This window comes from Chlamydotis macqueenii, chromosome 17, assembly GCF_036417535.1.
Source record: "Chlamydotis macqueenii isolate bChlMac1 chromosome 17, bChlMac1.mat, whole genome shotgun sequence".
Classification (NCBI taxonomy): Eukaryota; Metazoa; Chordata; class Aves; order Otidiformes; family Otididae; genus Chlamydotis; species Chlamydotis macqueenii.
In genome coordinates, this window is record NC_141572.1 from 9,579,690 (window position 1) to 9,602,285 (window position 22,596).

The 22,596-nt window shown below is 39.2% G+C and overlaps 1 protein-coding gene across 6 annotated transcripts in view; it reads right to left on the bottom strand.

Moving 5' to 3' along the window:
- The window catches only part of PPM1F (protein phosphatase, Mg2+/Mn2+ dependent 1F), a 31,420-nt gene that overhangs the window by 2,453 nt on the left and 6,371 nt on the right, over nt 1–22,596 (bottom strand). For 2 of the 6 annotated variants that reach the window (XR_015260398.1, XR_015260397.1), the window contains exons 2-8: nt 17,999–18,132; nt 14,284–14,483; nt 13,462–13,650; nt 12,144–12,287; nt 11,080–11,173; nt 9,255–9,924; nt 112–199 (exon numbers count right to left, since the gene is read on the bottom strand). Coding sequence is in view for 3 of the 6 variants with exons in the window: in XM_086761262.1 (XP_086617388.1) it covers nt 9,551–9,924; nt 11,080–11,173; nt 12,144–12,287; nt 13,462–13,650; nt 14,284–14,483; nt 17,999–18,132 (1,135 nt within the window). In the remaining 3 variants the exon portion in view is untranslated. Of the gene's footprint in view, nt 1–111; nt 200–1,518; nt 9,925–11,079; nt 11,174–12,143; nt 12,288–13,461; nt 13,651–14,283; nt 14,484–17,998; nt 18,133–22,596 lie in introns of those variants that run through there. The other 4 variants (XR_015260399.1, XM_086761263.1, XM_086761265.1 and 1 more) reach the window with 4 other exon arrangements.

Genomic DNA, 22,596 nt, shown 5'->3' on the forward strand with positions numbered 1-22,596 from the left:
TCTCTGCCACAAACCCCATCAATGGCATCTAAGTTTAGCTTCATGTAGCTTTAAATCAAAGTATTACATTCATTTCCATGGGCTTATTGATTGCTTCTTGCTCAAACCCACCAGCAACAGAGACTGCAGATGACTGACATCACAGAGCAGAAGGTTGGCTATGAGCCCCATGTTGAACACATGGTCTGTTGGAGATCTGCTAGATGAAAAAGAAAACATTAATGAGTAAGATAACACAGCCAACAAGAATCAGCAACATCTGGATTTCACCTCCTACTAGTCAAAAGGAGACAGTGAAGCCAATGCTAGGCACCAGCAAGGAGAAACAATAGTGAGTCCAGTTCTGTTCTCCACTGCAGCTGGAAGGGGCTCAGATCTTTAGGAAGATGGGACCCTTTGTTAGGAAGTACCAAAGATGCCTACAAGACACTGGAGTGATTTTGTTCAGCTCTGTATTGTTATCAGCAATGAGTGACTGTAGTTGCCTTTGCACTGTGGAGTTACCTGGATGACGGATTCCCATAGTTGCTTTACATAATCATGAGAGAACAGCAGCAGTTAGCTGTTGCTTATGCTTCCAGGTGAGATAAGTGAATCACAGGCTAGGAAACTGCTGCTAAACCTAGTCAAGCAAATCCCCAACCTACACTTTTCTGAGAATTTGGTGCTTTTCTAGACATTACTACAAGTGAATTTTCACCCCTGGAATTCTTACCTTAAAAAAAAAAACAAAAAAAAACAAACAAAACATTTAGAACGATGAAATTGGAGATTTTTTCAAGAGATTTGAGGTTTGGTCTGAAGTAGGTTCAAGTATGCCCACGGCATCTTGAGCAGAATCTACTTGGTGATTGATTATGGTTATCCTTAATTTTGTACTTCAAGAAATACCTTGTTTGCTTCCCTCTGATGCAGCATTCTGGGCTCTCACTAGATTTTATGTTTTCTTTTTCACTAGGAGAAATACAATAGCGTTTAGAGAAACTCCCTAAAAGACTGCATCTCTCAGATCCCCAAGACTGCTAAAGCTTGCTTTTTGTTGAGTCCGTTTCCTCTCTTCCGCTGTCCTTACATCTTCCTTTCTTGAGGATATGAACACCAGCACCTCAGAAACAATTACACAGATTAGCAGATCTTCCAAGCCATCCTTCTATTTTGAAAGTTACCATCCTTCTCAAAACTTCCCCTATGTTCTCTAGTAAATTAGCCCTAACGTGGTCCAAAAATTCACTGTCCATCCTTCCACTTCACTGGTTAAAGACCACTTTTTCAACAAGTATGCAAGTAAACAAAAAATTGTCACGATCTCTGCTGCAACAGGGACTTTCAGATCATTATCCCGTTACTGTAAGACATTAGGTAGTACGCCAAACTTAACCTGCATTATTACTGTTGTTAAGTGGTAAAAAGAATGAAAGAAAACTTAGATCAAATCAATGGATTAGAGGTACACAGTCATTTCTAAGATAGTTTTAATATTAGAATGAAAATACATGTAAGAAAAGAAACAATCAATGCTTCAAATCACTATACTTTATTAATACTTCAGAAACATCAGATCCTACAGTGGAGAGTTCTTATCCCCACCTGTTTCCAGTCACTGCTTTGAAACAACTTCTTGCAATATGCAAATAGATACATGAGGCACTGTGTGAATACAAAAGTGACAATACAAAAAAACCCCCAACAATTAAACCTCATGCAATACATACACACATATATATAAAATATGGTAATGTAGCATAATACACACGAGCGCTATTAGAACAATCCATGTAAATGAATGTACAATATGCATAGCATTTAATGATCAATGACAACAGGTCTCTCACCTGCGCACAAAACCAGTCAGCTTAAATAAGAGTTTTAAGATACCAGATAACTGGTTAAGACACAGTTTATAAAACCTGCTGTATGGCAGCTTTTCTGCTCAGGGTCACAAGTGCAGATTAGCATTCAAAATAAATAAGGACTACGATTCTACAACACTTGGCTAACAGCCCCTATTTCAAAGTCACTGGCCCTCTTACTTTAATTCAAGGTTCATTAGCCAACACAGTGGCAAGAAATGTGCCTAAAGCAATAGTTCTGCTCTTGTAATATTTTAATACTGATAAGAACACATATTTTTAAGTCAGCAGGAGTAGTTACAGGGGTCTAACTTACCACTAAATAAGCACAGGATTGAAGTTATCGTACAGAGTAGACACTGAAGAATTACACTGACTGAGAGGTTGCTTAGCCACGTAGTACGCTGCGGTTACCAACCTGTCTGCTTGGCCAACTAGGGCAAGAAAGAGAGAGAACTGAAAAGGCGAAGAAAGTTAGAAAGCTTTTTTCCCCCACTCTGAACAGTGCAAATGTTTGAAAACATAAACAATCTAATCTGCAGGAACAAGGAAATATAGAGACAAGAGTATTTGTGAATATTTCTGTTCAGCCTAGAGAAGAGAAGGCTCCAGGGAGGCCTTATAGCGGACTTCCAGCAACTAAAGGGGGCTTATAAGAAAGAGGCACAGAAACTTTTTAGCAGGGCCTGTTGTGATAGGACAAGGGGTAATGGTTTTAAAATAGAAGGTGGTCGATTTACTGTAGGTATAAGGAAGAAATTTTTTACGATGAGGCTGGTGAAACACTGGCCCAGGTTGCCCAGAGAGGCGGTGGATGCCCCATCCCTGGAAACATTCAAAGGCAGGTTGGACGGGGCTCTGAGCAACCTGACCTGGTTGCAGGGGGGTTGGACTGGATGGGCTTTAAAGGTCCCTTCCGACCCAAACCCTTCTATGATTTTAAGTCCTGTATTCAGAATGAGAGCTATTGTTACCTGAAATAAGCTTAAGTGTGTCCATGGAATAACATACAAATAAGAGGATTTTCTTCTTACACATCCCATACTGGTCAATGCCAAAGACACAACAGTTGTAGTCTCTTGTCTTCCTAGCTGACATGGTACTTTCTACACTCTCAGTGTTTCAGGCCTCCAAAGATCAGACCCCATTCACTATGAACACAGATGAAACTGAAAATACAAAGTGGCAACTAAACTGATTTAACAATGGAGTTTACAGTCCAAGAAGCAGCATTCTGGGGAGGGGAGCTGAGAATGTAAAAGGACATAAAAGACAGAAGAAAAAGTAAACTGGAAAGAGAAGGAGGAGACAGAGCAGGTCTGACTTTCAGAAGAGGAAGTTAAAAGTAGTTACGTAAGTTAAAAGTACTTTAAGTCAAAACTTTATACTGGCCTCCTTTTTGCCAGTACGGAGTTTTAACTCCCCAACAAAACAAACATCTTGGTATTATTAAACACATTGAAAGAAAAAAAAAAAAAAAGGAAAAAAAAAGACAGAAGCACTAATCATCCAGTATTAAGCAAAATGCCTTTTAACAAAGTTAGAAAGGACAACATGAAAAAGAGGAAGTAATAATACTTAATTACCCTGAGAAGGTCCCCATAGGATCTCTCTGGTTCCCTAGCTATTACCTCTTTATCCTTAGACATCCAAAAGAAATTATCACTCCTTAGATAAAAGGATAAATACTTCCTGCAGAGAGTGATGGTCACACCTTCCAGCTCCATTTGCCAAAGTGACAGACCTTCCACACGCCTAATGTATTGCCACACAGAAGATAATAAACTTTGAGAAGTGATCTGCTAGATCAGGAAAAACTGAGGAAGTTCTAGTGGATGGAAATCCAGAACCACTTAATCATTAGTAAGTTCAGTGCGATATTAATATATCCTGGGAATTAATAATCAGGCTTCATAGTTGAGAGAAAATTCAATAATCATAATTAACTAGTCACAAAGCCCAGATACATTCAGCTCCTTAGAAAGTTAAATATATCTTCTCTCTTCAGACTAAAAAGCATATATCAACAAGACATGAAACCCTGACTGAGAGGAGTTTGTTAACAAAATAAAGCAGACATTACAAAGCAGCCAAATTTATCTGCTTAAAACAGTGGTTTCAAGCTGACAGTGTACTGCCAACTCTTCTAGGTTGCTTTTTTTTTTTTTAATTCCATTGTTTGCATTCCAAGAAGCTTGAAAACATTTCTTTTCCTATTGATTTTGTCCTCTTCTGTTTGACAAAAGCTGCATCTTGCTAAATTTTCTACCCAACACAGCTGTCCTTTGTTTATTTTTGTGTGCACCAGCAGCAGCGTGCAGAGCCTGGAAAAGACAGGGAATAGCTTGGGGGGAAGGTTGTGAGTGTTCAGGCTCCGATGGGTCAAACCAAAATAAGGGCTTAAGTGATTCTCTGGAAGATTTTGGTTTCCTGTTCTATTCAGAGGTAAGGTTCTCACCAGAGTCTGCCAGCTCATTTTATGGCAGTATCTTAAGAAGGGTCTATGACAGATAGACAGGCACTCCCTCATGTCTCCATTCGATTACTTCTCAGCTGACATGATTGATATCAATAGAAATAACTTTAGATAAAGTAAAATCCAATAAATATATTAAAAACAACAAAAACATATGCAAAAAGTGGCTGGCTTAGCTCTTAGAGCTGTCAACGCTGCAAAACAAATACTCAGCAGAGCTGGCTGTTTTAGTGGCTTGATATAGGAAAGCAGGGAGGACTAGCCTCTTGGGTTTGGTGCTGTCAGTTTTAAAGGTTATGACTGGCTTAGCAGAAACCCCATTGCCTTCCAGCACAACTACGCAAATGCAATCAGACCTGCTATAAACGTGTTTAGAGAGAATACATAACTTAGCGTAGATTGGGAAGTTTTGCGCTCATTTTTCTCCCTCTCCAACCCTTTCTGAACATTTTTGTCCATCAGTTGTTTGCTCCTCAAAAATGGGGAATGGACCATCCTAGTAGGATTTTTCTCTGATGGCACAGGCCCAATTGTAAAAGGGACAGTAATAGAAATAAGCAGGGAAATTTAATTCAGGCCTAACTAGAGCTAAATTATATATGAATCATCTGCAATCTGCTGTTGTGGCTAACATCCCTCCACCTTCTCCCTAAAGCATCTGCTTGATACTTCAGTACTATAAGAACAGAAATAGACCATGTCCGGTGCTCTGCATGAAGTACCCGCATCCACAAGAACACGAGTAATTTAACCAACAGAGTCTCACATCCACAAAAAGCGGAGCTGCAATCTGAATTTAGCATGTAAGTACTCAACTGTCTATGCCCTTTACAGACTGAGGGTATTGCTGGTTACCTTTTGTGCAACGCCATTTAGAAATACCTGTGTGCCTCAGCCACTTGTTCTGGAAGCACCTTTTTGTCAGTTTTTAAAGTATTGCCTGGGAGGGAAGTTTCAACCGCAGACAGCTGCTTTAAGCCATCATCTGAAAATGGGTTTTCCAGTGCAGACAGCCAACTTATCTCCAGAATTCAGAAAGCAAGAGAAGCACTTTTCCCAATATCCAACAAAAAAATGGAAATTCTAGTGGCTTTTCATGACAGAAAACTAATAGCACTGGAAATGCTTTTAAAAAGAGCAGTATCTCATCTGACTTTGAATTCAGATAAGTGTCTATTAAATGCTATTAAAGTCATCACTGTGATTAACACTATTCAGCTGCCAACTCTGCTGCAACCACTCCGTGCCCAATTACTCATCCTGTGAGAGCTCACCAGCCGTATCGGTTCATTAACACACTCCGTGGCATTTACTCGTGGCAGCAGTTGCATGGTGACCAGTAACTGCGTACACTGAATGCTCCCTCTTCGCCCCACCTTACACATAAGGATGTTCAGAAAAACCCACTTAGCAGCATTAGCTTCCAAGACAGTGCTGAGGGGTCACAGAAAGTCACTTTGGATGCTTTTACTGTGATTCCTTCCTTGGCTGTTTGAAGACAGTTACCACATCTGAGTTTTGCCTTTCTGATGGGTGTGTTTCTAATTCCTCCAAGCACTGGTATTTCACACTAAAGAACTGACATTTGTAGCTCTATTTTCCAGCCCACTTCCTTTTTAAAATAGGCATTAATAATACTTAAATGCATTCCTGTCTCTCTCTTTCACTCCTCCATCACTCAGAGGGTGGATTTTACTTAATCTCCCTCTGTTCTAAAAAACTTCCTGCATTTCTAACTTCTGCATTCTCAAAATACCCCCAAAAAATCCCCAACAAATGTAATTTGTAAAATTGCAATCTTGTCTATGTCAGACCCAGAAGACTTGACTGCCTTAGGTATGTTTCTTTGTAGGAGAGGGCGGGGCAGTGAAGAGAAAGAAAAGCAGAAGTATGAATTACCCGTAAGCAAAAGAGATGTTGGATACCCACTAAGCAGAATGACTGCAGCTAGTTTTCAATGAAGCACAATATAAGAACTTAAGCATGCTCTGTTTTAAAGATGCAGGCTTCTTTAAGGAAGACTTTTTCTGATGCTGGGTGCTAAAATGCAGCAGCAAACATTAATTTGGAGTCTAGTAAAATATAAAAATACTTTCATTTTTCATTGAACATTTGTCTTGAATCCTTCAGCTAACTTCTATGGCTTCAAAGATTTTGGGTAGACTCGATAATTGTTTTTCTTGCAGGTCTGTCAGAAAGACAACAAGGAAACAGGCAGATTAGTCAATCTGTCACTAGTCAGTTTGACATTGGTGGACAAGTGTTAATGCATTGGAGATGGCACTGGGAAGGGCCAGAGAGGCGAGATCATTCTCTCACCAGAATGACATATTATTTTTAACCAAAAGAGGGAGGAAAACAGAACAGAACCGCCAACACCAGAAATTCAAGAAGTTTTAAGAGAAAAGACAAGAAAAGCTTATGTAGCACATCAGTACTGTAAATTCAAAACATAGCACCGCTCCATATTTTGGACTATTTAGCTCAACTTCATAACCTTCTGCTAGAGCTCCTTCCCCTGGCTCCTCACCACCCATACTGGTGACACTTCTTGTAACATTATTATGCAAAAAAAAAAAAAAAAAAAACAAACCAAACCTCTATCAAATTTGAAACAAATAAGAATATTTTCACATAGCTGTAAGTATCTACTGAAAGACTTAGACTTTGCTTCCTCCATAATGCAGTTCTGCCCCAGAAAGGCTGAAATAAAAGGATCATTACAAAGAATTTGGCTTATTCAGTTCCCTCTATGTTTCAGGAAATTTGGCAAATTTCAGTAACTAAGCTATACTATTAATTTACCAAGACTTCACATCTCCCTTCATGAATACAATAGCTTCCCCCTCTCCTGATAAACCTCAGATAGCAGTGAAAGCAAACAATTCTATATAAGTCTTACTACATTGATAATGAGAACTGTTTCCAAGACATGAAGAGGCACCAGTGGTCATCAGAATTTAGCATGACACTGAATATCTGGGTTAGAAATCAAAGACATGGGAGATGGCAAATCCAAAGGGATTACTGTGCAAGTCTGAAGGCTTCCTTAGGCTTTCCTACAAAAATTAACACCTACCCTACCAGGCTGCTATCACAGAAAGTCTTCCTCACATATTTTAGGACAGCAAAATGTAGAATAGAAAAGTGCCTGCAACCTTCTCAGAGGAAAAGCTCCTGCTGTTGCACAGAAAAACAAGGAAGTCACTGTCCAAATTGCTATGTAATGAGACAGTAGCTCACTGAAGAGTTTCTATGTTGAACTGTATGATCACCCATAGCAATCTAGCAAAAAACTCAAAGTAACTGCATTGCCCCACACTAACTGACAATTCAGAGACCCTGTGGACATAAACAGTGCTGCTCTGTTCTTCCTTTTAGCTGTCTCAGCTCTTCTACATAAATTTCCTCCCTAAAGGAATGTTCAACACATTTTAAATCAACAGGACTGGCATATTGCAATGCCATGTGCTTCTAAATTAGGCATACAACGTTGCTGCCAGATGTAAAGCACTTCTTGTTTAGATACAGAAATTACTAACACATTTACCATGGAACCTTCAGTTCTTGGTGAGCCCTGCTAGCCAGGCTTGCAAAGCAAGACAGAACACAACCAGAGGCTCTAGCAGGTACTGGATATAACAGTTGCACAACAACATACACATTCGCTAAGATTCTTTCATCCTCACCTTAGCTTCACATCTCCTTAGGAAGTTATTTAGACCCAAAAAGTTCATGAAGTATGGCCAAATTAACCATCTATTCATCAAAAACTATTACTAAACTGTTTCTAGTTTGTGTTACTAAATTTCCTTGTGAAGGTCAGAAGTTCATTTTTAAATGAAAGTCATGATGACTCATACTGTTACTTCAGGATTAACTGACCAGAGCTTTTTGCATGGGGCAGGGGGTAAGCCACAGTAAGTACTGAGGAGCTTTTACTGCAAGCCACGGGATTTGGCAACAATGACCAAGATGTTTTCTTGAAATCAAGTTCCCACTAAAATCACTCACAAAAAAAAAAAAACATTTAAGTGCATTAAACATTAGTATTAATGAAATTTAAAAGTCACATTCTAAAAACACTATAAACTGGCTCACCAGAATATGACAAGAAGCCAGTAATCCTTGGGTGAAATATTTAAGGCACTTGAGGGTAGTCAGTTTTTAAAACTAGATAATAAAGACACAGTTACTTTAAAAACCTAATTTAAATAAAAACCACAACAAAATAAAGTAACACTGCAAAAAAATTCCTCAGTAAAGATCAGTAAATAAACAAATAAACACTTAGCATAAAAATAAAATTCTCATTTGTATAATGCACAAAAAAGTGGCAGGAACAGAGCATATTTAACTGCTAGAGCACACATACTGTAAGGATCTCTCTCAAATACAACAATAAGGGTCCTTTCATTTCAGGTTGCCTAATAGCCAATAAAGCGTGTTTGTTAGGGAGAAATAATCCAGTGCAGTTAAATATTGGATTCCAGTTTATAAACCAGAGCATCCCAGAAAGCAGTTGATTTTGTATCATTTTGCCTGGGATATTTCTAGTTAGCTTTCTTGCTCTTTTTCTGGAGCATTCAGTTTCATTTTCTCCTCTCCATACACACAAAATTAAATGCCTCTGTTTGAATAAACAGATTTCATCATTCTTGTAATATCATCTTTGGTACAAAACAAAAGCAACTTACACAGCATAATGGTGTCACCCAGTCTCACACACACCAAGCCTGCTTCTACAGACAACACACAGAAACAACCTTTTCCGGGATGGCGACAACTTCTCTCCTCCCAGTCTCCAAAGTAACATCACAATTAAATACAACATACAGCATTCTTTTTAAGCGCTAATTTAAATTTTCACTCAGATTTCACAAACGGGTATTCTCACCCCTTAGCTTATACATATTACGGTTTCTTACCACTTCCAGGGCAGAGGCATATGACCAGCAGCCCTGGAACACAGTTTAGAAGCCTGCTCCCAGAGATGAAATAGCTGTACAAATCTCCACATCTGCTCAGTGTTTTTGGAAGGGAGGGGGAAGGAAGGAAAAGACAAATGGGAACTCAGTAAAAGGAGTCTTGGCTTTCTGTTAAGAGTTTGTCCATTTGTCATTTTTTTTCCTGACACGTTTTGCCTATTGTATTAGAGGCTTCTTCAGTGAAAAGCAGTTCCTTACGTGAACTTACTTGAATGTTCTGGATTAAGCAGATTTTGTCACTGTGTGGTTGCTGCTTCACAACTGAGGAAATTAAAGGGTGAGCTCTGAGCATCATCACTAGTCCCAAGGCTCTTCGGGTCTCTGAGACAGTCTGCCAAGATGTCCTGAGGATCCCTCAAGAACACCACTAGAACAGTGATGTTATCACTGGATCCATTTTCCTTTGCAGCAGCCACCAGTCTTTCTGCTGCTTTGAGACCCGCTCCTTTGGTTTGCATTAAATGATCTAGGACCAAGTCTACAACCTCATATGGCTTGATAGCATCAAAGAATCCATCGCAGGCTAGGAGCAGGTAATCTTCAGAACCAGTCAGCTCAAATGAATCTCCATCTGCATCACCAGAGATGTAGGGTTTCTGACATATGTCACCTAAGACAAACAATCAAAACAAAGGCTTCATTACTTCAAATGTAAACCGTTACTTCTTCACCCACCAATTACTTTTACCGTCCTCAAGGACAGTCAGATCATAGTCCAGAGGTACCAGATGCAGGACAAGAGTAGAGAAAAGCTATGGAATAAGCATGGAAGGCCTTTGTTTCTTTAAGAACACTTGGAACCTACCTAAATCCAGTGGGTTTATAAGGACTTATAAGTCCTTTATAAGGACTATAATGACTCTAATTCATGCTTTCCTAATTTTGCAGGGAAACTAAGAAAATTCTTTCAAAGCTTTTTCTCTCTGAAATGTATTTGTGCAAGGAGATAGTCAGGCCTTCATTTTGCAAGTATGCCTCTTGTACAGCCTTCATAATGCTATGAAAATAAGATTTTTCCTAGCTATCCAAATATAGAGCACAATGCTGTAAGAATCTGCTCATTCTGTTTAGTGGACATAGTTATTAAACGTGGGTTGCTATTGATCTAAATAGTATTATACACGTTTATACTCATTTGCTGCCACTCATACATTACAGTTATCTACTGTACTTGCCCAAGGTCTTATAACTTTTTGCCCTAATTGGCAAGCAGCAAATTAGCTCGTTTAATAAGATTCTGGAATACTACAATTAAAATACCTAAATTGCTTGATATGTGTGATTTGAAGGAAAATGCAGCAATTTGACTCAAGAACTGCAGTCAGGAGAAAGATACATTGATAATAAAGTGGACAAAAAAACCACAAAGCAGATATTCAGACACATAAAGGCGGCTAGATGAACATTTATTACTTCCTCCACTTTTACAAATTAAATACGCTTGTTAAGCTACTGTAGAACACCACAGTATCAAGGGCATTTACAAGAAGCAAAAGACTTAGAAGTATCAAAGAATTGGACTCTCATGGCTAGTATGTAAAATAAAACAATATTCTACACTTATGGTAAAACCAGGACGATTATATAGCTGCAAGCTCTGTAAGTTACATAGCTGTAAGCTGGCCTTATGGCAAAGACAGTAAGAGTCATTTACTATTTGGTCGATGCTGTGCAAAACATCATTTACAGTAAACATACAGGCTCAGGTGGTGCGTTGTAAATCAAATTTAATCTAAGCGGCACCAATTCTGATGGGTTATCTTACCAATTGCTCTGGAAACAGCCAAGGTACCATTAACTCGCCAGCAGTCCATATAGGTTACACAACCGCCCAGAGTCTCAATACGTGCTCTCTCATCCTGAAAAACAGTAGAATACAATTTTTATACTGAAAACCTACCCATGACTTCCCAACCTTGTTGTTATCCAGTCAAAGAGGAAAAAAAGACAAAACCCAAACAAGAGCTGCTTCAGATTCTCTATTTATACTATGACTATAGCAAACATGCATATCAGAACCTCGCTCAAAAATATGCACTTAGGAGTACTGGAAACAACCCACCTACTTCCCAACTGTACCATGGCTTGTCCACAAAAAAAAGCAGAATTCTTAAGTTTTTGTATCATCATGTTATTTCCCATATAAACGAGTACCCTTCCTGCCACTTCTTCCCATCCCATACAGCAATTGGGTAAATATATAGATCCTTGGATAACTACACTATGTAACAATAGCATTTGCATCAATACTCCTTTAACTACTCAGTTATTAAAAATATTCATGCTGTGAAGGCAAAGGGTCATGCAATGCTATCTAAACTCGCAAGATCTCCAAATTTCATGTAATCAAATACCTGGCTATTTAAAATATATGGGAAATGCAATACACTAAGCCAGTTATGCTAGTAGATTATCATTAGCTTTTGAATGACAGCATAACATATAACAAAAGACTTGCATTATGCTAACATTTTAAATAGCTATTAATCTCAAATTAATAAGTTCATTTATAACAGGCAGTTTTAAATTCACACACAAAAAAAATTCCTGTGAAAGTCTTTAATTACTACAAATTTTGAAAAGATAGTCAGAGCAGCAACTGAAGTCAGGACTACCAGTACTTTCAAGGGGGCATAGGTGTAGTGATCACCTTTTCAAGACACAGGAGTGGATGGAAAAAAAGTAACTGTCAATTTTCTGAATCCTACCATGCAATAGATGTAATTACATAAAGCACCAAACACTTAAGGAGGCTTGATTCCAAAAGGTTTCAAGAGAGATTCTGACAACACACACACGAGAGAAAAAAAAAAAACAAGTGAGACTTACTTCTCTTTCTGGTTTGTGAGGTTCCATTAATGTCACAGCTTTTCCTTGCTGCACAAGCATCACCTGTGAGTCCCCCACCCATGCTATGTGTAGCGTGTTCCCCACAATCAATGCAGATACACCTGTTGTACCACTCCGCAGCTTCTACAGAAGAAAACAGGTAAGTTAGTTGAATATTCCACAAGCCCTACTAGGTTACATGGCAATATTGTAAACCTAGATGTAATCACTCTTAAATGCAGCAGAGCAGATCTGCCAATCATAATTCAGGTATCTGAAAAAAATACAACATATTAGACAGACTTGAAATAAACTATTTACACATTCTAACACGCAGATGGCTAATACTGCCTCCGTTACATTCTTCCTTTTCTGCTATGAATTCCAAAACTGATCTAGGAGACCAAGACCTCTATTGTTTGGAACACAGAGGAGGATCCACATTTCAGTAGCATGAACATTTCACAAACACACACAGGTCTCCCCAGTCCCTTTGACATTCTCCACTCTGCCACTAGCAACTACAGACACCTTGCTCCACATACATCAGCTCATCCTTGGGTATTTAAATAAGAATGTCAACAAAGGAAGGAACCTAACTGTCCCAGATTCCCTGTAAAGATTAGTGACAGTCAGATCTTGTGAAGATGCTGGTCCCTCTTTTGGATCCCCCTGACAGAAATGAAGATATTAACAATGAATATTTCCATATTCAATTACTGCTACAACAAAAGGGTTCTCACTAAACTGTATAATAAACTATCCTCCCATTATGTAGATCTGAAGAAAGAATGTTCATCGTATCAACTTGACTCAAAGTTGATCAATAAGCTTAATGAACTGAAGAGTCTGATTTAAACCACAGAATACACTTTTCATTTTACAACCACCTGTGACATTAAAGGTGGGACAAGAAAGAAGAAGACAGTGATCATATTATCAGGAACAGAGAAACCTCTTTTCCAGGAAAGAGGACAACAGAACATCTAGAGGCCGTCTAATTTAGGCAAAGAGTCAGCAGAGTGTTCTCTCAAATAACTAGTAAGTCAGGATTATTTAAACCATTTAACACTTATTTCCAATCAGCCACCTTGAACTTGCAAGCACTATCATTTCGGTTTTTCTAAAAAAAAAAAAAAAAAAAAAAAAAAAAAAAAAAAAAAATTTGACCAAAAAAAACCTTTACTTGTAGCATAATTTCAAAACTAAATCAGTGATTCAAAGAAACTGTACTGCCAGAATTTTCTGGGTAATACCACGTTGTCCAACAGTTCTCTGTGTTATTTAAATACAATGGAATTAATCTCTAGCCACTTACCTCTCTTTTGGCTTTGAAAAGAAACATTTCATCTGTCTTCTGGAAAGAGCATTTCAAGGCCTCAGCTGGATTCTTAACAATCTCTTCGTGTAGCCCAACATTTACATGTAAATGGGTTGCTGAATAATTGGCAGCATCCACTCCACCGTGGCCATCAAATACGGCAAAGTAAGCGCGATCAATGCCATCCTTTCGAAGGGAGAGACAGAGAGGAAGACATATTCATGTTCAGAAACAAAATCACTCATAGACTGCTACCAGCAAACAGAGATTCTTTATTCTGGGCTTTCTCCCATAAGGTGTTGCATAGGTAAGGGCAATTTAAGTCAGTTTACCCAGGTGCAAAATGGATAAAAGGGGTACTTTGCAGGGGAATTGCTTTTCTTTGCTGTTAGTAATTTAATATCCTCAAAACTAATCTGGAATTGAAACAAGAGACATCTGGTTACATAGTCCCAATGCAGCTTCATTAATTGGCACTTGTCCTTTTTCAACTGCTCTTCTCCTCCCTTCTTTACTTAATGTATCAGTTACCTCAGTCACAAAAACATTATAACTCCAGCTACATAACACTAGGTGAACTTCCCATCTCCCTATATAACTTATGACATGGAAGCCTAGGTCACAAGATCCTTCTCTACCAGGGCAGCAGTTAGCCCCTAGCAATCTGAGTCAGGAAGTCCTTGCTCCAGCACAAACATGATAAATAACTTGCAGCAACAAATTCTTACCATTTCACAAATCATACATCACTAGGTCATTGTGTTTATAGGAATGTTGAAAAGCTAACAAACTGGCCTCTCCAATTTTGTCCAGACTTACTGATAAACCAAACAGCTGATTGAACTCCGGGAGCAGAACGTGGCGGTCCTCCATTTTCCGTCGAGTGTTACGGATGGCGTGGATGGAAACCAGCAGGAACCGCTTCAATGGTCTCAGTGGTGGCAACTGCTTCTGCCACTCAAAGCAGACATCCCGAAGCTTGTTAAAGAAGTAGCGCTGCAACGACTCTCCATCCAGCACTGACAGCACAAGAGACAAAACAATAAGCTTTGGCTTAGCCCATCTTTTGCCATGTCTTTCCTTCAAGTTTCTTTCCTTAGAGCTACATACACAGATTCCGCACTCTGCCTTTTACAGGCTCTGCAAGAATTGAAATAGGCTTCTGAGAATAATGTGAAGAGAAAGTTGCAATGAAAACCAGTTTGACATTAAGGATAAGAGCAGCTTCTTTACTTACTCGTTCCCTTTCAAAGCAGAAGCTTATCAAGAAGGCGATTTCATTACAAAATTTGTAACAAAGACTGGCATATTAGACATAAATGTAAACATTACTATTATCTAAGTAAAATGCACAATGCAGTGGTAGGAGTGCATCCTTAAAAAAAAAAAAAACAAAAAGGAAATAATCAAGCAGGCAGAAAGGGTTGAAAAAGCATTGGCCTGGCTTTGGGTCAGGTTATGTCCTACTGAACCACTTCCACTGAAACAACAAGGAAGTCCAAGAATGTTTTGCTGAGGTCAATAGCTCAACTCACAGTTGAGCTGAACAGATTAGAATTTTAAGCTGAAGTCTTTATCTCTTTAAATACACATGGTTGTAGGACCTAGAGGGACAGAAGAACACTTCTGCCACTTTCCTGTTTTGTCATTACAGAGCAGAACTGTAAACACCCATTGAGCATAGTGTGAAAAGCTCCGGCCAGACACTCAAATCCTTTTCTGGATAGGTCCCAAAGATCAATTAATCCAAACTTATTGTTCATCAGACTGAACAATTCAGTGTTTTCCATTGTGTCTAGCTTTGCAATGCAGTCTCTCTCAAAATAGGTAATAATTTCAAGTTCTTTTATTGAATGAGAACCTTGATTCAATGTTAAATTAACTAACTTCAAAAAGCATTGAAAAAATAATCTGTACGGCAAAATCAACTTGCTGGCCACAAATGTGTTTCCTAAAGAATTACAGTGCATTAATTATCTTTTCTACTTTTATTTTACCCTGGCTCCTTCTAACACTGCTAGCATCAAAGCTTCCTCAGAATTCCTTTTTCTAACTCCTGGTTCTCAAGCATTTGTTTTTCTCAGCAACACTGGATGGCCAGCTTCGGATGCATCTCTGGGCCTGGAGAACTAAAAGCTCAAATTTAAACACAGATCTTTGATTAGCAGTTACCACATATTAGCCAAAATTACTTTTGGTTTGCTTAATATGCAAGTGTGAATAGGCATGATATTAAACCTTTAAATATCAAGTCATTCATATACAAATACAATTAAATAGGACAGCATCTTAGCCAGCCTTGTCTGCAGCTATTAGCTTACATATTTGTAACTGTCTTGACTAATACTGACCAGAAGACTTGGAAACACATCGCTGTTTAAATATTAAGCTTCTGAAATCTGACATAGATTAGTACCTTAACACCAGAAATTCTTCTGCAGCGTACCATTTAAAGAGTGGTATTTCCATAGGCACAGGTACATATCTTGCTTTTATATAATCACTTATCTTTCATTTCAAGAATGCTTTTTGCCAGACAGTTACTATTGCAATGCAGGAAGAGAGAGTTCATACTGTGCTGGGGCACAAGGAACATCTTTCTTCCTAGCTGTCCAGTTAAAGTGATGTAATAGCAATTACAAGATAGGGAAAACAAGTACAATCCAAATGTGCAGAGAAATGAGTGCCTTTTAAGTAGATATTCCTTGCTGAGATAAGGCAGTGCAAGTACCTGGATAGTAAGCAGATTTCCATGATGTTTGATAGGGTATGGTGACTAGCTATTTGACCTAAATGTCAATGGTGACACAAGAACAAACACGTAAATTGGACAGGAATATATGAGATGGAAATTAAAGAAGGTTTTGACCATCAGAATCGGCAAGGTTCTGGGGCATTCAACAAGGACTAGTGAGAGAAGAAGGGAATCTGAACTAGTTCAAGATGGAACTCCTCCAAAGATTCCCTGACTTTCCTGCGCTATCTTAAAAGTAGACTCTAATTCTATATTTTTATGGCCTTTAGAGTAAAACAGCAGCATGAATTATTGTACAAGTTTCACCAGTATAATGTAATGATACAGGACTGCAGAGACATTAGATGTTTGTCACCAAGAAAATGTGCCTGTCCTATGAAGTTCTTCATTACTCACTGTTTCTAAACATTGTAATTTCTTAGCCATTCAGATGAGGTTCACTAACTGAAGGTCCACAGGCCCAAGATTTTTGTAAGACCCAAAACTAGAAATTATAATCCTAGGCTCACAATACATAGCAGTTCACATCTTATATTACTGTTGCAGTTCACCTCAAAGATAATGTGGGAGTTGGAAACTTGCTAAATCTCTCCAGACATATGAAGGTTATAAATATTAAGGCAAGGGATTAAATATTCAGGGTGCAGCAAGACTTAAATGTGTTCCCCCTCCTGCCGTTTCAGACTTGTATGTGAATACTGAAATAGGCCTCAGGAAAAGTGTCATATCCTGGCAATTACCAGAACTCTGCTTGGAGATGCATCCTCTGGGGCACGCTGAACTGCCTCTGAAGTCATCCCAGGGAAATGGAAGGGTGAGTATTTCCCTTTACAGGATAGACTAGTCTGCCTAAGACATCTCTCTCCTACATTTTTATCTTCAACTCTGCCTGCATCCTGCTCTATTTAAATTCTTGGCATTGGGATTGAAGGTTTGGTGAAATCTAACGTTAAACACTTCAGCATGTACATGCAACAGGACCATCTGTTACATGAGGCTCAAACCCAGTACCCAGTCACCAAGGTCTGTTCTCTCCCTGATTCAGTCAGACAGGAGGGAAATGCAGGCATCAGGCAGAAGACACATGCATCAGGTTATTCATCCCTCAACATCGCACCTTTATGGGGGAGGGTGGGGAAAGAAGTAATTAATAAAGACAGATTATTGAGAAACTTGCCAAGAGAAAGATCTGAGTTTCAAAATGTTCAGGTTGAGAAGGGCTGAAAATATGGTCCCAAGAACAGACAAAAGCAACATTATATATGGATTATATAAACGAATTTAAGTTGTCAGTGTGGCTGCACAATGGCAATTGTGATGATGCCAATGTCAAAATATAGAAGTAATTAGCTAAGGTCAGGCTACCAAAGAGAAAAGGGCACTTCAAAAATACAAGAGGTTATCAACTTAAGATATGAGCTGAACCATTTTAACTTAATTTAAGCTCTCCAATGAGAAAAGAAAAGTTCTTAACTAGTTCAGCTCAGGAAGCACAGTAGATACAGTCATTAATCATTTTTGGGAAGAGAAGTTCTCTTCCCTTTCCAGAAAGTCGACCTACACTACCAGTCTGGGGCTCTAAACACCACGGTTGCATCTTGCCCACAAAACTAGCCTAGCTACCTTTCATCCCACAGACACTCAGCAGGAGCAAATACAGTTCTGTTCACTGCTGCTTGCCAGACAGCCTAACCAAATATTCTGGGTAATATTTCAAAACACTGAACTCTTCCAACAGATAGCCTCTGGGAAAACCACAGAAGGAAAAAGTATACTTACAGGTGAACCTTTCTTCATCTCCTTCTCCCTCTGTTTCCACACTTTGCTGCTTAAATTCAGTCAAGTCTGTTTGGAGAACTTCATCAACTGCAGCATGGATCAACGATGCCGCAAGAAGTGGCGAAATACCTCTGCTGGTAAGAAAAGGTAGGGAAAGGAAAATAGACTGCATTAGTTTAAACTGAGCTACCACCTCACTGTTTATAGCTGGTGACCTCAGGATTAGAAAGCATTACACAAAATCAGTAATTCCAATTTCATTAGTAAACTAGTAGAAGAAACCATATGTTCAATATTTATTCATACAAATCTTTAGAAAGATCTTCAGTTAGACAACTTCTTTCTCAAGAATGCAAAGAGGAAAAAGCCTATGAATCATGTTTTCAAACTGTTGCCTCACACTCCAGTCGCAGATGGTACCTTCTTCTCTTGAGCTCTCAGATGGGAACTGCTACCTTCAATTCTAGCCTCTGAATGCAAACATTTTCGTTCTGCTCACTACACAACATTTCTTGCTTGCAGTCAACTGTCTCACCACAGACAGTATCAGGATCTCTGCATTGTGGCACACGCAAATCTCCAAAAAGGTTACCAAAGATTCCATTTCCCTTCCCTCCACAAAAGTCATACTCAGTACTAACCTACAGCCCTTTAACACTCAGTTTCCCCTGACTGGAAGTTCACGAAAGAAATCACCCAGGAAGAAGGTGCAAAGAGCTGACACTGGAGATTAGGCTAAGAAAAGACTCCAAGACTTGTTATGCAGCTGAAGCTTTTAGGTAAGCATCTAGAAGACAGTAACACTACATGATCTACATAATGTCTCCTTTTCACTCAACGCTTTATGCAACCTACACGCTTTATAGGAAGCATGTACTTGCTATACTGCTTCTGAATCTGCAAACAAATAAGCCCCATCCAACTTTAAAATGGGGCTACTAGAAAATAATCTTTTATATTCACTATATTCCTATGGCAGGCAGTAACAGTTACAGTACATAACACACATTCCAGACATTTTCTGAGAGGACAATGAAGAATAAGTGTGGATGTCCATAAAAAGCATTTTATCTGTTGTTCATGGAGTGTTTGGTACCACAAAGTATCAAATTATGCAACCAAAGCAAATAACATGTCAAGGCACCTGCAGCAAGTCAAGGACAAGACTTTGTTTTGCCAAGAAATATTTAGGAAATCCTGCACAGAACTGGTTGGCTACAGAGTAAGAAATGGTGGATGCAACTGGTCTCCGCAGAGGTTCAGCAGAGACGACTCGTTTTGCACATACAGAAGAGTGGGGAGGGGAAGACTGTGAGGCTTTAGATGCCAGTGACAACAAGCTGAAATGCATTTGCCATTGTGTTTCTGAAAGAGAGGCCTTGTTATACCCTCACAGCCGTGTACGAGTACCTCCTGTGGCAGCAAACAGAAAGCATTGTGTTAGTCAGCAGGCTGCTAACAGAAGCATGTTTTATGCTACACATTCTGTAGCGGTGATGGCCTACTTTAATGAGTCATTTCAGTACTTCAAATAGATGGCAAGGTGTTTGCAGTCCTTTCAGTGCTAGCTGCAGTCATATCACATCAAGGAAAGGCAGAAATTGGCTTGTTACATTTTTTCAGGCTAATATGCTTAGAGCAGGCAGTTCCTTTCCTACCCAAGTTAAAAGTAACAGTGCCTGCTTATAATCAGGCTGACACTAACAGCCAGCCTTTTAAAAGGTCAGGCGAGAAACATCTGAAACGGATATGGCAATCCCCACCCCCCAATCCTGCTTCCTGTTTTTGTTTGTATAGGTGGAAAAAAAAGGAATATTAAAATACAAGCCACACAAACAATATCAGATGCGTAGCTGATGCTGCTGAAAGTCAGAAGCTTTAGTTAAAGTAGTTTTCAGCTCCAAGATCAGAGACAAACAAAAAATATTAAGTGAAACAGCTATGCATTTAAGTGCATGGTGACAGCCACAGCTTCAGTCATCTCCACAATTTCTCTGCTATGCTGGAGAGAAAATTCAAATCTAGCCTGGGTTTCCAGCTCAGCATCAGAAGAGGGCTTAATGCTTTGATTTTGAACTTGATAGACTTCTGCTTTCCAGAGCCCAAACTTGCTGAACTGGCTCCATAAAAAGAAGCTTAAACAAAAGGCAATATACTAAGTGCTATAATTCACAAGTCCTGTACAAACCTCTGCTTGCAGGATGTCTGCAACAAAGAAAAGGTTTACAAGTTATTACATCATGTCCTTCAACCTTTTCCAGTTGCCACCCAGTTCCTAAAAAGAAAATTCATAGATTCCTCAGCACTGATATGCTTCATTCAGCTTTGCTTCCTCTGCATTTCCTCCCTCTCCACAGTTTTGCAAATCTATACAAAAGAAAATGGTTGCTTATCTGAATTTTATTTGTTATGCAGCCAGCAACAACAATATTAAGCAGCTGATTCTAACAAGCTGACAAAAGATAAAATAAAAGCCTAAAAATGACCCTACCTATTTAGATCAGCCTCAGTTCCAAACAGAACGTATTTGTGAATTACTTTATAAACTCTTAACACTAGTACTACTATATTGGTAAGCCTGTTTTTCACTTGAGCTCAGGTAAATGGAGCTCCAAGGCAATGGCATCTTCCATTCAGTTTAGATGTTTACTGATTCTAACTTCATCCTCTAAATCAGAGACCTCAGGAGTTCACAAAATACATAATCGAGAGTAAGAACTGCTTCTTTAGTTGAGAGCTACAAGGTCGCACTTGGCTAGAGAGTACCTGGCAGCAGACACAGTACCTATGGCAACAGCGTAAAAGTAGAAGCCCACTGCAGTTGCCATAACAGACTTCAAACCTTTTCTGTAGGCAAAGAAGAATGTCACTTATTGTTAAAATCTGCCTTTCAAAGCAGACCAAGACACCCTGCTGACAGGCTGAATCAAGCATTATTTAATCTTCATGAATAAGAAGAAATACTGTAGCTGTTTCCGAAGCAGGAAAACAACTATATTGGGAAGGAGGAGGAAGCTGGTGAGGCATGTTACACGGAAAGGATGTTACGTTCTCCTAAGAGAGTCTTAGAAGAAACGTGTCAGCCCCATTTCTATGATACATGCAACACTAATTACCTAGCCTCAGCCTACGCCGGCTAGTAGTAAACAGACTTAGAATTTCTTTGCTACAGGCTATTTCTTTGCTAACAAAAAGGGTGTGTTTTGACCACAACAAAAAAATATTTTAAAAGAATTGATGCATGTTGTAACAGCGCAGATGAGGCATTGTGGCTTCATCACCAGCTAAAGTCAGATCGCCAGTGGCTGGAGCACGGAGTTCATATCCTGCAGCCACTTCATGGCAAAACACAAGCCTCATTTTAAAAACCTGAGTATAGATAACAGTGGTAAGTTAGAGTAAAGCAATACTTCTGCTAATAAAGAACACACTTAAAAAGTGATATGCCATCCTCCTCCTTGAAAGGTTCCAGACTACTGGAAGTTCCAGACTACGTACCTGTGGGCCAAAATAAAGTTACACATGGAAGCAGAAAGCAATTATGATATTTTGCATGGTTTAGATTTGGCATGAGTTACAGAACAGAACTTTCTTCTTGTTCACCTTGTTTCCCTTCTGCAATACAATTTAGTTCTCTGGTTTATTTCATTTTAAAAGACCAGCTGCTATGCTGTCACAAAGTGCATTCATCTACGTCAGATCAATCGTAAGACTGTTACTGACCCCGTATATATCAGCCTTCAGAAAGAAAAGACAAAATATACACAAGTTCGTTCAGGAAGCAGAAACCCTAGTAAGATCAATTCTTATTTGGCTTTATGTGGGTCATTAAACCCCCATACACTTGCAGTGAGTGTTGCAAACAAGTCACCAGTTCAAAGATGGCCCTGCCTCTCCTTCCCCTCCAGTTTCACAGGGTCTATTCAGAAGTCTCCAGTAAACAGCTCTGTGGGCATAAGGGAAGCATCAGAGGTCAGGCCACCACATCTCGTCCAGGGCCTCAGCTATGACTACACTTTTTTCAAAGGCTTGAAAACAGATGACAGACTTTCTGTTGTGCTCTATGCCCACAGCTTTGAGCAGCTTTGAGCAAGCAGAGCAGTGCAGCAGATGGCAGGCTCCAAACAGCTGCTCTTCAGCGCTTCGAGCAGAGAGAAGCAAGCTCTGTGTAACCTGGTGGAGAGTGGTACAAAGCCTCACTAGGACATAGCAAACACTCAGTGTTTAGGCAAAGCCTTCTGAATTTTTCTTTACTTTTTTTTCCAAAGGAAAATAATTCACATCCCCCCGCCCCAAACACACACATTCTCCCACAGTACTGTCAGGAAATCTCTGTTTGTATAAAGAGAAGCACAAGAGATTACTAACTGTATTGGCCAAGTTGTTGATCATTTGTCACCTTTCAAATTAGTTAAACAAATTTTAAAAGTTACATGATGTTCTTTCTAGGTGTTATTACCAGAGTCATGGCAACAGGGCAGTGGTGGTACTGCAGGCCAGAGCACCACTGTACAATCCTCTTCTCCTTTCAGTGTGCATATATGTATATTTATCTAATATATATATAATCTATATATGCATACGTTGGGGAACAAAGA